The sequence below is a fragment of the Chiloscyllium punctatum genome, chromosome 35, assembly GCF_047496795.1.
Source record: "Chiloscyllium punctatum isolate Juve2018m chromosome 35, sChiPun1.3, whole genome shotgun sequence".
NCBI lineage: Eukaryota > Metazoa > Chordata > Chondrichthyes > Orectolobiformes > Hemiscylliidae > Chiloscyllium > Chiloscyllium punctatum.
In genome coordinates, this window is record NC_092773.1 from 18,546,385 (window position 1) to 18,562,171 (window position 15,787).

A 15,787-nucleotide genomic window follows, 5' to 3' on the forward strand; every position below is an offset into this window, starting at 1 on the left:
AGCAGGAAAGTGGAGTTGATGCTGAGACAAGGTCAGCTATGATTGTATTAAATGGCAGAACAGTTTTGAGGGGCTGAATTGCTCACTCTTGCTCTTGCTCTTAGTTCTAATGTCCAGATGTGAAGATTTACTTTCTTCTCAGAAATCTTTTTGGCAATGCCATAAATCAACCTAAAATTTGTAACACATGCACAATCTCAATCCTTTGGAAATGTATCAACTTCTTTTGAAGTCATCTAACATAACAATATCTCAGTAAAATCCAAGAGGGAAAACAGATGTCATTGGTTTCTCATCTGCAATGTGTCATCCATCATCCTCATGCTACTGCCCCATGCTGCTGCTGGACTATTTCAGCTACTCAATTTTGGTCTCAATAACTCCATAGTCTCAACCCTCTTAAGTCTGTAATGCCTTCCAACCCATGAGCCCTTAATGTTCCAAATCTGGCCTCTCTTATCTCTGGACTCCAAAGTCTGTTTCCATAATGTATAACTCTATGACTCTTTTCTTTTAAGACACTCCGACAGGTATCCTCCTCCGTAGGTACCTGACATCTAATACAGACATGAGATGTGTGCTGGGCCGGCGAGGGGAAGTGGTAAAACAAAACTGTGATTAGAAACTGTGCATAACAAGCTTCAGAAATGAAAGGTTTCACACATTCACTTGTAGCCTCAAATATTATTCCATGAAAGAGTGACAAGCCAAAACCGTAGCATTTTAATATACAATCAGTCTTCAAATGCTTCCAGCCAGATTCCACACAGAGAAGAGGATGCTATTGGGATGGATGCAATAACACTTCAAAATATTTTTTCAGCTGAATACCTGGTGCCTCGATTTCTGCACCGTCTTACGTTTGCTCCAAACAAACTTCCAAAATAATCCTGTTCACACTTACACGGATTATATATTGTCTGTGTTATATTCTATGTCTTCTTGTTTCACTCATCTATCTCAGTTTACCACTGTCCTCCTCCAACACAATTCTCAAAGAGATGTATCATCTTCAACTTTTGAAATTTTGTTTCCTGTGCCAAATCCAGGTCATAAATGTATTTCAAAAAGGGTTGCAGTCATAGTACCAAGTCATGGAGGGTATTCGTCATTATTGCCTTGTCTTACAAGTAATTGGCTCAATTTAGTTTCTGATTTCTCTGCTTTGTCTGTTGGAACATCTTGACATGGCTTGAAAATACCTTTTAAGTAAAATGAGAGAGATTGGGAACTGACTGGGTGTGTACTAACTCAAGCCATTCTATAAACCAGCATATGAATGCAAGTGAATTTCATTTCTTCTGGCACACAATGGTTTATGATTTACAAAATGACTTACAACTGTAACCAAATAGTCAAATATCAAAATCTTTTTACACATATGTTAAACTATCTATCTGTTGCCTGAAGAAATCTAAACCGCAGACTCTGCACACGATCATCCATTTTTGTGAATGACTAAAATACTAAACAATTTGTACACTTCTTTTTAGGAGCACTGACTGACAGTTCCAAAATTAATAGAGTCGATTGTTCCAGAGCAATAAGTTACCTGATTTTTGAAGGCTTGGGGTGCAAGCTGCTTATATATTGGTGCAACTTCTGTGGCGAGAGTTTGTAATCTCTCTTTAAGTAAATCTTCCTGAGGGGGAAGAACAATAAATAAATTAATGCCTTGACACTAAAACGGGACTCATTGCAATAAAATGTATGACGTTTACTAGTAGTGTTACTGATTCCCCTGACAATGTTTAATTCCATGTGAGAATTATTCTTTGATAATTTGAAACAATTACAATTGAAGTGTTGCTTAAGTTAACTATATTGTGATGTATTGTAGAACCTTACTTGGAATGAATGGAATGTACAGTTAAGTGCAGTTAAACAAAATTCAAATATCAACCATAGTTACGCAGATTTAGAATTTGCAGTAAACTTCACTTTTACCTCTCATTTGGTAAAGCAATAAATGAAAATTGTTAAAATTTCATTGAATTGTTTCATAATTCGAAGAATCTACCAAATACTAATTGGTAATTTGGTTGTCTGCTTTTGCAGTGCCACTCTTGTTTTGCACTGGAAGAAGCATCTACAGTTTTTCCTACCACAGTTGTTCATTAAATTTTATAGTGCTGCTTTCTATTGGATCCTGATAGCTTGTAGCAAAGCCTGCAGGACAAGGAATATGCCTGGATCAGCCCAAACTTCGAAGATTTGCCAGATAAGTCATGAAGCAATTTTTTTGAAACAGAATGGAACTCAGCTTAATGTTGCAGTGAGAATCCCGGAATCCTAATGTTTAAAAAAAAAGTCCATGCTGATGTTGGAGTGTATTCTTTGGACTTCTTGACTACAGTGGACTCTTCAAAAATGAATGATTTCTTGGCTTTTGACTGGTTTAGTTAACCGACGTAAAAAAGACATCTCAAAACACTCTTCTCAAACATTTTGCTATTAGCTAAATCTTGGAGTTACTTGGGATGTAAAACTGCCATTCTCAAGTCCGTAGGTTGAGTTTCTTCACAGATGCAAATTTAATTTTAAGGTATCTTGTGGATTTTGGATCCAGGAATGATTTATAATTTGCCACTACTGTAAAGATGCATGTGTATTTTGCGCTTGTGCATCTTTAATGAAATCCACGTGATTACATCCTAAGGTTGTCAGTGATCATATATGTCAGACCCCACCACCAGAGATACATTTCTTTTCACACCCCTTCCAGCATTCCACAGAGACCATGCCATCTGCGACTGCTCCATTAGGTCCACGCTTCCCACCAACCCACCTTCAATTCCTAGCATCTTCCCTTGCCACCTTAAGAGGTGTAAAACCTATGCCCACACCTCCTTCCTCACATCCATCCAATGCCTCAAAGGAACCTTCCACATCCAGCAGAGATTTTCCTGCACTTGCAAACATCTCATCTACTGTGTCCTTTGCTCTCGATGTGGCCGGCCTCCTCTACATTTGGGAGACAAGATGCCAACTTGCAGAACGTTTCAGAGAACATGTCCGGGGCACATGCACCAGTCAACCCTGTGGCCGAATAATTCAACTACCCCGCCCACTCCGCCAAAGACATGCACATCCCGGGCCTCTTCCACCACCAAATCCTAGCCACCTGACGACTGGAGGAAGAATACCTCATCTTCTGCCGGAGACTCTCCAACAGTGCGGGATCAATGCTGATTTCACCAGTTTCCTCATCCCCCTCCCCCACCTTATCCCAGATCCAACCAAACTCAGCACTGTCCTCTTGAACTGTCCTACCTGTCTATCTTCATTCCCACCACTCCGCTCCACCCTCCACTCTGACCTATCACCATCACCCCCCATTTTCATCTACCTATCGCATTCCTGGCTACCTTCCCTTCAGCCACACATGCTCCTATTTATCTCTCAGCCCCCTCGGGACCCCCCTACAATCCTGATAAAGAGCTTATGCTCGAAACGTCGACTCTCCTGCTCCTTGGATGCTGCCTGACTGGCTCTGCTTTTCCAGCGCCACACTTGTTGATGATATATATATCTGCTGACCATTAAGCATTATTTCCAATATCAGAATTATTATTGTCAATTTTATGAAAAACAGCGACTGTTCAAGAGGCAGTAAACTTGAAGTTATGGTGAGGGAATCATGATTTGCCTGTCGCTGGATGAAACTAGTAAGATAATATTTTCTGAAAAATCCTGCAATTGAGAAATCATGACTAAATTGCTCCTTCTCAAAACAAAGTGAAACAAATAAAAGAGAGTTCAGTTAATTGAATTATTTGTTAATGAAACAAATTTTATTATTTCTTCATCTTTGAACAGGAGTTTACTTTTCAATTGACAACTGCTTTGAAACTGCAATACATTAATTTTCTTTCCTGATTATATTCCAGGGTGAATTTGATTTATTAGAAAAACATATTCTGCTTTCTCCCTTCCTCGCCATTCCAGACAATTAACTGTATAATTATTCAAACATCACACATTGCTGTGGAAGGGGACTAAGTTGAGCTCTGAACTTTTCCCGGACTTAATATCCTTTCTTGATTCCTGACATTTCAGATTGTACCAGGAGCTTCAAAAGTAGCTGATGACAATGTAAAATGGAGTGGAAGCCTCAAACTTAGTAGTGACTGAAAGCTCTGACGGTGGCTAACAGCCAGTGAGGGGAATAGAAGCAAGCAGGCAAATACTGGATACTGAGCCAGACTGACTGGCAGGTCCTGAGATGCAAAAGCCTAAATGAAGGGAGAGAAAATACAGCAGGGCAAGAGTGGAATTCCAAACTGGTGCATCACAGCATTGAGGAACAAGGGTCATTGGAAGAACACACAGAAGCCACCAATGGTGGCCAGAGACCTGGAAAAGGAGCAGCAGGCCCAGATTTGCAGAGCAAGTCACTTATCCAAATTGGGGAAAGAAGACAGGGATCTTGAAGCAGGCCTACAAGAAGCAGATATCCAGCTAGATCAACATGGGGCACCCTTGAGACGAAGAAGCCTTATGCACCGAGAGCCAGCAAAGCAACAACTAAAATTTGGAGCAGAGCTTCACAGTGATGGGCCAGTCAGGATGACAAATCATGGAAATGATGTTGACTAAAATTTGGTAAGTAGTAGTGTTCTCGAAGGCCTAATTGAACCATTTGAAAAAAAACCCTGAGTTTGAGGGGCCATGAGGGTAGCAATATTCCTGTTTTATCTGGGAGACAAGTTATGTAGTAATATGTCACCAGAAATTAAAACACTGATCTAAGTGCGTATTAAATTTCCTGAGGGTTTCTGCTTCTATCACTTTTACAGTGACTTTCACCACCCTGGGGGCGAAAAGATATCTGAGGTTTGAATGTCTATTTACACAGCATCAACTGATGGATCAATTAGGAAGAGTCAGCATAGATTTCTAAAGGGGAAATCACATTCAACTAACTTGCTGGAGTTTTTAAATGAGGTAACAAAAAAGTTTAATGAGGAGAATGATGTACTCGTGGTACATGGACTTCCAGAAGGGATTTGATACAAGCTTATAAAACAACCTTTGAGGATTAAAAGGGTATAAAAGGGACAACAGTAACATGGATGCAAAGTTGGCTGAGTGATGGAACAGGAAGAAATGGTCAATGGATTTTTTTTTGGACTGGAGGAGGACCCACGGCAGAGTCCCCAGGGTTTCGCACCAGCATGCCTGCTGCCTCACAATAAACATCTGGACCTGGGTGCAAAGGAACAATTTCTCAGTTCGCAGATAAAACTTGGAAGAGTTGTAAACTGTGAGCATGATAGTGTGGAACTCCAAAAGGCCACTGACAGTGAAGTGAGCAGTAAGGTGGCAGATGAGGTTCAATGCAGAAATGTGAGAAGCAATGTACCCCAATTGGAAGAACATTGAAAGACAATGCAAAATAAAGGGCACAACTCTGAAAGCGGGTGCAGGAACAGAGACACCTGGGTGCACACATCCACCAATGGGACACAACTACCTGTTTTGGACCAATCAGATGAATACTCAATCTAAATAGTTAAATTTTCTCTAAGTTATGCTTTTCCATTAATGACTGTAAGGTCTGTTGTCAGTGGAATGAAGAAGTCTGTTTTATAATTTTCGTGTCATGCATAAGTTAAAATCATCTGCTACATTTTGGTGCAGTGGGTCAGACTTTACAATGCAAGGAATGAATGAATCATGGTGGTTGAAAGAAGTGAAGGATGGAAGGATGGGAACTGACCTGTCAGTGAAGGTGGCTGATACAGCTGCTGCTCTAGCTGAGATGCTCACTTAATTGGATGAAGATGACAGATGAAGTGGTGACCAGAAGGGAGATGATGGCCTAATGGCTTTATTGATGGACTGTTAATTCAGAGAACAAAGTAATGTTCTGGGGGCCCAAGCTTGAATCCTGCTAGATGGTCGAATTTAGATTTAATTAAAAACAAAATCTGGAATCCTGAGTCTAACGATGACAATGAATCTATTGTCAACTGTCAGAGAAAAAACATTACTCACTTATGTCCTTAAGGGAAGGGGACTGCCATCCTTACCTGATCCGGCCTACACATGACCCAACACCTACAGCAATGTGGTTGACATTTAACTGCCCTCTGGGCAATTAGGGATGGGCAAAAATGCTGGTATAGCCAGTATAGCCCTCATTCTGTGAATGAATAAACAAAGCTGGATTCCAGCATGTTCTCCTTTAACATAATTGACTACAGATGAATATCCTATCAAGGATATTCTATCTGCGAATGAATGAAGAGCTGGTCAGATGTGGTGGAAATCAAAAGATGTATAACCATCCATTGGATGAGGATTAGATTGAAGGGACACAACTGGTGAGGGCATCCAGAGAGAGAGAGAGCAGGCAACTTTCATGATGGAATGTAAGAGTGGAGAAGTGGGAAATACTGAGCGAAGTATGAGTGTCCAAAGAACTCCACAGCAAATATTTCATAGACTGGCGAGTCTGCTTGAGGATAGCCAGACTACAGCAGCTGCAGCACAGGTTTCACAAATACAAATGGGCCACAGGAGAGGAATTGGGGTCTCCATTTTCCAGAGCTGGTAAGGTTGTTTGACCATGAGAGAGAGAAAGAAACCTACACTGATGTCTGATACAGCACTGAAGCTACACAGCTACTGCCTTTGATGTTTGAGTTAAAACACGTCTGAACATTGAAGTGCATCTAGGAAAAATGAACAAACTGCAAAATTCACAGCAGACCTTGGAGGAATCTGTGTGAGAGAGCCTACAGCAGAGGAGCAGATAAGTGCATGGTTTTTAAGTATAACCTTGCTATCTTTTTGTAATAGTGAGTAGATTGGGTTCCTTTTTGGTTCTGTATTTATGGCGATCAGTCTCTGGATTAAAATTTAAAAATATAAAACATAGGTACTAAGTTAGCCTGGAGCAATGTTTTGCAGAGCAGTAAGATTGTGCTATTTTCTGGGTCTGTAGATTGTTAAGGTGCAAAGATGACCTTTCATAGAGTGATGTGCTCTTCCTGTCAGATGTGTGTAATTCAGAAGAATTTCCATGTTACTGATGATTATGGCTGCAGGAAGTGTGTTTGGTTGCAAATTCTATCAGATTGCATGGATTCGTTGGAGCAGCAGTTAGAGGCAATGAGGAAATTTCAGGAGTTTGGGATTGTGATGCATGGCAATTATAGGAAGGAAAAAAAAACACAGATACAGTCAGATAGATGGGTTCCCGTCAGGAACAGTAGAAGAGGGAGGCAGGTAGTGCAGGAGTCTCTTGTGGCTATCCCCAACTCAAACAAGTATGCTGGTTTGGAAACTGCAGGGGGTGATGGCCTCTCAGAGATTGCAGCACGAACAGCCAAGTGTCTGGTACTAAGGCTGGCTGTAATGTAAAAAGGGTTACGTCAGGTTCCAAGCGATCGAACGCGAAGGGGACTCTCCAGTCAGATCCACAGACAGATGTTTCTGCAGTATAAAATCAGAATGGTGTGTTGCCTCCCTGCTGCCAGGATCAAGGATACCTCTGAGACAGTGCAGAATATTCTCAAAGGGGAGTGGGACCAGCAGCAGGTCATTATACATATTGGAACTAACAATATAGGAAGGAAAAAGGATGAGATTATGAAGGGAGAATATAGGAAATTTGGCAGAAATTTAAAAAGAAAGTCCCTGAGGATAGTAAGATCTGGATTACTCCTAGTTCTACAAGCTAGTAAGGTTAGGAATAGGAGGATAGAGCAGATGAATGTATTACTGGAGGAGCTAGTGCACGGGAGAAGGGTTCACATTTTTGGATCATTAAACCTCTTCTGGGGTAGAAGTGACCTGTCTAAGAAGGACAGATTACATCTGAATTAGAAGAGGACTAATATACTGGCAGGGAGATTCGCTAGAGCTGCTCGGTCGGATTTAAACTAGTTAAGGTGGGGGGGATGGAACCCAGGAAGATAGTGAGGAAAGAGATCAGTCTGAGACTGGTTCTATTGGGAAAAGGAGCAAGTCGAACAGTCAGGGCAGGCAAGAACAAAGCAGAGACCGAGGTAGGACTGGTAAGTTAAACTGCATTTATTTCAATGGAAGAGGCCTATCAGGGAAAGCAGATGAACTCGGGCATGGGACTAGGATATCACAGCAATGACAGAGATGTGGCTCAAGGATGGACAGGACTAGCAGCTTAATGTTCCAGGATACAAATGCTCTCAGAAGGGGGGCAACAGAGGAGACGGAGTGACATTTTTGATAAGGGATAATAACATTATGGCTGCACTGAGGGAGGATATTCCTGAAAATATGTCCAGGAACGTTATTTGGGTGGAATTGAGAAATAAGAAAGGGATGATCACCTTAGTGGGATTGTACTATATACCCTCCAATAGTCAGCGGGAAATTGAGAAACAAATTTGTAAGGAGATCTCAGTTATCTGTAAGATTATGGTAGGGGATTTTAACCTTCTAGATATAGACTGGGACTGCTATAGTGTTAAGTGTTTAGATGAAGAGGAATTTGTTAAGTGTGTACAAGAAGGTTTTCTGATTCAGTTTGTGGATGTACCTACTGGAGATGGTACAAAACTTGACATACTCTGGGGAAATAAGGCAGGGCACATGATGGAGGTGTCAGTGGGGGAGAACTTTGGGGCCAGTGACCATAATTTTATTAGTTTTAAAACAGTGATAGAAAAGGATAGACCAGATCTAAAAATTAAAGATCGAAATTGGAGGAAGGCCAATTTTGATATTATTAGGCAAGAAAAGTTGATTAGGTGCAGATGTTCCGAGGTTAGATCACATGGAATACAAGGAGAACCAGCCATTTGGATACAGAACTGGCTGGAAGGTAGAAGACAGAGGCTGGTGGTGGAGGGTTGCTTTTCAGACTGGAGGCCTATGACCAGTGATGTGCCGCAAGGATTGGTGCTCAGTCCACTGCTTTTCGTCATTTATATAAATGATTTAGATGTGAACATTGGGGGTATAGTTAATAAGTTTGCAGGTGACACCAAAATTAGAGGTTTATAATATCATAAGGGACATGGTTTGGGTAAATGGACAAAGTCTTTTCCCTGGGTTTGGGAATCCAAAACTAGAGGACATGGGTTTCGCGTGAGAAGGGAAAGATTTAAAAGGGACAAAGGGTCAACCTTTTCTCGCAGAGGGTGATGCCTATATGGAATGAGCTGCCAGAGGAAGTGGTACAGACCGATATAATTTCAACATTTAGAAGGCACCTGAAAGAGTATATGAATAACAATGGTTAATAGGAACTAAGTACTGGCAAATGGGACTACATTAATTTAGAATATCTGGTTGGCATGGATGAACTGGACCAAAGGGTCTGTTGCTGTCTCTATGTCTATGACAATATCATCTTGGATCCTTCTATCAAATCTACAAGGGACATGAAAGTAAAAAATCAGCTGAAATAGATATGGAAGTGTCTGAATGCAACCGAGGAGGATTAATGGTGATAAGCCACAGTGAGTCTTTCTTTGATGCATGTGATTTCATCATGTGGATCATGGAGAAAGACTGCACTCTTAAAATGCGAATAGAGGCCACCATCAGAGAATTGACAGTTCGCACAAATGTGGCTGTTGACCTCATGTTGAAAAGGCAGATGGAACAGACTGCTGCATAGCAAGTAAAGATCCAGTTCTTGTTCTACTTTTACAGTGAGCCTCATAGCTAAATCTGTCCAAGGGCTCCAAAGAGCAGCTAAAATTGTAGCAGTATTAGGACTTCAAACAAGACTGCCCTCACGAACAACAGATACCAGTGATATCAGTTACAGTGGTCCCATCTAGTGCTGGAAGAGGATCAGGGAGGAAGGTGACATTCTGCAACGGCTGATCCACGATAACAGGAAAGAGTGAAGCAATTCATCCTTCCGAATGGTTTCAAGCCTCACATTTTGCAAGCTGTCCACAAACAGTTCAGATCTAGTAGTGGAAAAGTCAGCTGCACTGCCAAAATGGTGTCACAGCTCAGAGATGGCTGCCATACTGCCAACTACTGCCAGACCTGTGAGAATTGCACTTTGGCCAATGCAGAGAAGTATTTCAATACTTGTGGTTACAGTAATGACATGAGGCCCATAACTTGAACAACACCTCAGAGGACTGGATCCAGAGTTGAGTTTCTCAATCTCAGAACACCAGTGGATGATATTAGGAAGGCAACCCACTAACTGGTATGCCAATCAACAGCGGTGCACATGAAGAGGTGTTGGAAACTGAGATGGAATCCTGGACTGTGTACCAATGGGATCCGTTGTTGCATTCAGTATGAAAGCATCGATTTTTGTGCTGGAAGATGATGCACAGCTATCATACAGGGAGACTGCAACTGAAGCAACCATGATTGTTGATCAAGCAGACTTGGTAGACATGACTGATGTCAGTTTGATCACATTTACCTATCAAAACATTATTGAAGGTATCAGTTCAGAAGAGAGGCTGAGAAGTTCACCTTGAGTGTGTTGGTCATCAACACAAACCCAAACCATTCCTGCATTTTGCTGATGGACAAAGGGAATGCTCCCACAAACCTGGACTTGAACATGCCATATAACCTTAAGACATAGGAGCAGAAATTAGGCCATTCAGCTCATTGAGTCTGCTCCACCATTTGATTATGGCTGATAAGTTTCTCAGCCCAACTCTCCCGCTTTCTCCCCGTGACCCTTGATCCCCTTTATACTCAAGAACCTATCTATCTCTGTCTTAAATATACTCAATGACCTGGCCTCCACAGCCTTCTATGGCAATGAATTCCATAGATTCATCACTCTCTGGCTGAAGATATTTCTCCTTATCTCCACTCTGAAAAGTCTTCCCTTTACTCTAAGGTTGTGTCCTCGGACCCTAGTCTCTCCTACAAATGGAAACATCTTCCCAACATCTATTCTGTCCAGGCTATTCAGTATTCTGTATGCTTCAATTAGACCTCTCAACCCATATTTCTCACTTTCACTGGGTGTAGACCCAGACACCTCAAATGTTTCTCGTATGTTAAGCTTTTCATTCCTGGGACTATTCTTGTGAATCTCCTCTGAACACACTCCAAGACCAGTACATCCTTCCTGCGATATGGGGCCGAATCTGCACACAATACTCGAAATGTGGTCTTACCAGAGCCTTATAGAGTCTCAGAAGTACATCCCTGCTTTTATATTCAAGTCCTCTCAAAATAAATGCCATCATTGCATTTGCCTTCCTATTTATTGACTCAATCCGCAAGTTTACCTTGAGAGAATCCTGGACTAGAAATCCCAAGTCTCTCTGCACTTCAGACTTCTGAATTTTCTCCCCATTTAGAAAAGAGTCCATTCCTCTATTCTTCCCACCAAAGTGCATGATCTCTCATTCGCCCACATCATACTCCATCTGCCACTTCTTTGCCAAATCTCCTAACCTGTCCAAATCCTTCTGCAGTCTCCCTGCCTCCTCAATGCTACCTGTCCCTCTACCTATCTTTGTATCATCTGCACACTTAGCCAGAATGTCCTCAGTTCCTTCATCTAGATTGTTAATGTATAAAGTGAAAAGTTATAGTCTCAACACTGAGCCTCGCAGAACACTTGTCACCGGCTGCCATCTTGAGAAGGACTCTCTGCTTACTGCCAGACAGCCAAGCTTCTATCTATGCTAGCACCTTGCCTATGACACGATGGGCCTTTATCTTTCTCAGCAGCCTCCTGTTTGGCACCTTGTCAAAGGCTGCCTTCTTGAAGTCCAGATAGATAATGGCCATTGGTTCACCTTGGTCAAATCTGCTTGTTACTTCCTCAAAGAATTCTAGCAGATTTGTCAGGGGTGACCTCCCCTTGATGAAACCATGCTGACTTTGCCCTATTTAACTGTACACTTCAAAGTATTTAGAAACCTTATCCTTCACAATGAATTTCAGGATCTTACCCATGACCAAGTTCAGGCTAATCAGTCTGTAATTTTCCCTCTTTTGCTGTTCTCCTTTTTTTAAAAAAACAGAGGTGTCATGTTAGCGATTTTCAATCCTCTGGGACCCATCCTGGTTCTATCAATTCCTGAAAAATCACCACTAACGCGTCCACTATCTCTTCAGTTACCTCCCTTGGAACTCTGGGGTGTAGTCCATCTGGTCCAGGTGATTTATCCACCTTCAGGCCATTTAGTTTTCTAGCACCTTCTCCTTGGTGATGGTCACCATATTCAGCTCTGCCTCCTCACTCTCTTGAATTTTTAGGATATTACTTGTGTCTTCCACCGTGAAGACTGATGCCAAGTAATTATTCAGTTTCTCAGCCATTTCCTTGTTTCCCACTCTTATCTCTCTTGCGTCATTTTTCAGCGGCCCAATGTCCACTTACACTTCTCTTTTCCTCTTTATATATCTGAAGTCTTCCTTTATATTACTGGCTAGCCTACCGTCATATTTAATCTTTTCCCTCCTTATTTCTTTTTTTGTTGCCCTCTGTGTCTTTGTAAGCTTCCCAATCCTCTGGTTTCCCACTGCCCTTCGCCACATTGTAGGTTTTCTGTTTTGTTTTTATGCTAATCCCTGACTTCCCTCATCAGACATGGTTGCCTATTCTCCCTGTATCATGCTGCTTTTGCCTCGGGATGAATCTCTGCTGTCTCTCCTGAATTACTCCCAGAAACTCTGTCATTGCTGTTCCACTGTCTTTCCTGCTAGGCTCCTCTCACAGTTAATTCTACTTAGCTCCTCCCTCATGCCTCTGTAGTTGCCTTTATTCAGCTGTAATACCATTACCTCTGATTCTATCTTCTCCCTCTCAAATTGCAGAGTAAATTCAATCATATCATGATCACTGCCTCCGAAGGCCTCCTTTACCTCAAGCTCCCTTATCAAGTCTGCCTCATTGTACAACACTAAATCCAGTATTGTCTGTTCCCTCGTGTGCTCCACCACAAGCTGCTCCAAAAAGCCATCTCATAGACATTCCACAAATTCCTTTTCTTGCAATCCACAACCAACCTGATTTTCCCAGTTCACCTGCATATTGAAATCCCCCATGGTCTCTATAACTTTGACTTTCCTACATATCTTTTCTATTTCCTGGTGTATCTTGCACCCCAGCTCCTGACTACCTTTTGGATGCCTGTACATAACTCCAACTATAGTATTTTTTACCTTTACGGTTCCTCAATTCTAACCCCACAGATTCTACACCATCTGACTCTACTTCATTTCTTACTATTGATTTATTTTCATTTCTTACTCAGAAAGCAGCTGTCATAGCTGAAGTGAACCTGCTGATGACATGATTGATCAGCATCAGTCACCTTGTGATATGACATGCATGACAGCTCTGAAGCAATAAAATGTGTAGCATGGTCTCCAGCAGCAAGTAACATTGCTGAGGGAAACCACAAAGCAGGGAACTAATCAGTTTCTATGGGCCTCTCCGAGCAGGGAGTAGTGTGTTTGGTAAGGTGAGGGGCAAAACCAGATGCATTAGGTCAAGGGACAAAGAAAAATGCGTGAAAAATCCAGGACTTCTGTAATGTCTGGAGACCCTCTGACAGTGGCTACAAAACCAGGAAAGGGAATTGAAATAAGCTGGCTAATGCTCGATACTCAGACCGACTGGCAGCCCCCCCTAAGCTGCAGGAACTTAATGGGAGCAGGAGCAGAGTTCCAGACTAGTGGATCAGAGCATTGAGGAGCCAGGGTCGAGATGCTGAGAGGCAGAAGTGGAAATGGAGTGACACGAGACCTAGGTGAACCATCTCAGCAAAACTATTTGAGTTCAAGAAGTGAGGAAGATCCCCTTTCTATATGGGAGACAAGATGCTTGCATTGACCAATATGACCATGCCTTGTCTCATGGTCACAATACATTCTAATAATGGAACTCGGCTACTCAGCTGATTAAAGATCTGGAATATCAGGTGAATATCAACTCCAAGTTGTTCATTCCTCTAAATTATGCTTTTCTACCCATGTCTACCAACATTTGTTACCAGTGGAATACAGATTCCCTGTTTCATCATCTATATGCAGTACCTGTGTTCAAATTGCCTTTCATATTATGTTTTATGGTTTTGAATCATTGGTACATTTCAACTGATTCTTAAGCTGTAGTTATAACTTTTCCTGAGCCTTGGACTACAACACTACAGAATTTACATATTGCCTCTCTTGAATTTTTAAAAATATTTGAAATTGCATCACAGCCACTGAAGTGAGTCATTCTTTTAGTATTTGGAGAAACAGCACCAATTTGCACACAACACTGGTCTGCGAACACTCTGAGATAAATTGTAGAGGGATAAATGTCAGCCAAGTCCCTCAAGAACTTATTGGCTGTTCTCCAAATGTGCCATGGGATCCTTTATGTTGACTGAAGACAGCCAAAGTGTTGGTAAAATGTTTCATCATAAAGATACTGCACCTCTTCCTTGGCACAGTGCTGAAATATTCATTCTGATTGTTAAAACCTCTCAAGTTGTTCGGGAACTTACGATCAACCAACTCAACAGCACTGAACCAAGACTGTCAATTTAGTTGCCTTCTCTCAATATGGGACTGTAACAGCAATGAAAAATGACAATTGTAAATGCATTCTTGTATTAAAATTTTGTGAACTAAACCAACCTCTTTAGGGTTGTCCCCCAGGAGTCTAAACTTTCGAGGATGCTTGCTGCGGGCATATTTGCATCCGTTGAAGTACATGCTCCAAGAACAGCCAAAGGAAAAGGAAGCACCACAGGTCTCAGGATCCTTTCCCTGACATGCACATGTGCGGCTGAAATGAAATTAAAATTAAACCAGTAACTATTTTAATCCTTTTAGCAGCTTCAGAAATGGCGATCAAAAGATTTGTATGAATTGTTACATAGACTATACATATGGCCTGAACATTGATCATCTGTCATTATAGGTTATTTCTTTTCATTGGACTTTTGGTTTCCAAAATTTGCACTGTAGATATTCAACAGAATAGATGCTAAAGTATGCAAGAATATTTTCGCATCTATCCTGTTGAATGAACTATAACAATCAACTGAAAAAGTTGATTGAAAATAATTAATCCTGATATTACCCCTCTCTTTGACCTCTGTGCTGCAGGTCTCAGTTTTGGGATGCATTTACAGTGCTTCAGTGTGAACTGGTTTCCTTTTTTTTACAAATTGCTCAGGTGGTGGTATAACGCTACAGTAACTGGACTTGGAATACAGAACCCCAGGCTCATATACTGGGGACATAGGTTTGAATCCAACAGTGAAATATAAATTCAAAAACAGTTTGGAATACACACTTGAGTTTACCATCAACAACATAACTCATGTCAATTGTTGTAAAAACCTAGCTAGTTCACTAATCACTGTTCATGAGGGAAGTAATCCGCCATCCTTCCCTGTTCTGGCCTACATAGTTTGGCAGGGGGATGGGAACTGGAGCTACAGATCAGAGGCTGGTGAACAGGCGGATACAGCGTGCAGAGTGTCTGTGAGGAACGACAGACAGTTGATCGGGCAAAGTTGCAGTCAATGCAATGGGTTGAAGTCTATCTACTTTAATGCAAGATGTGTCAGGAATAAAGGTGACAAATTTAGAGCGTGGATCAGTACTTGGAGCTACGATGCTGTGGCCATTGCAGAGACTTGGATGTCACAGGGGCAGGAATGGTTGTTGGATGTTGCAAGGTTTAGATGTTTCAAAAGGAGTAGGGAGAGAGGTAAAAGAGGCAGGGGAATGGCATTACTAACCAAGGATAGTATCACTGCTGCAGAAAGGTAGGTCATCGAGGAGGGTTGGTCTATTGAGTCAGTGTGGGTGGAAGTCAGAAACAGGAAAGGACTAG

General features: G+C 41.6%; 1 protein-coding gene across 7 annotated transcripts in view; it reads right to left on the reverse strand.

The window, feature by feature from the left end:
• The window catches only part of tet3 (tet methylcytosine dioxygenase 3), a 380,734-nt gene that overhangs the window by 44,037 nt on the left and 320,910 nt on the right, over positions 1-15,787 (reverse strand). For all 7 annotated transcript variants that reach the window (XM_072554173.1, XM_072554174.1, XM_072554176.1 and 4 more), the window contains 2 exons: positions 14,578-14,728; positions 1,553-1,642 (listed from right to left, as the gene is read on the reverse strand). In XM_072554173.1, coding sequence (XP_072410274.1) covers positions 1,553-1,642; positions 14,578-14,728 — 241 coding nt within the window. The remainder of the gene's footprint in view (positions 1-1,552; positions 1,643-14,577; positions 14,729-15,787) is intronic.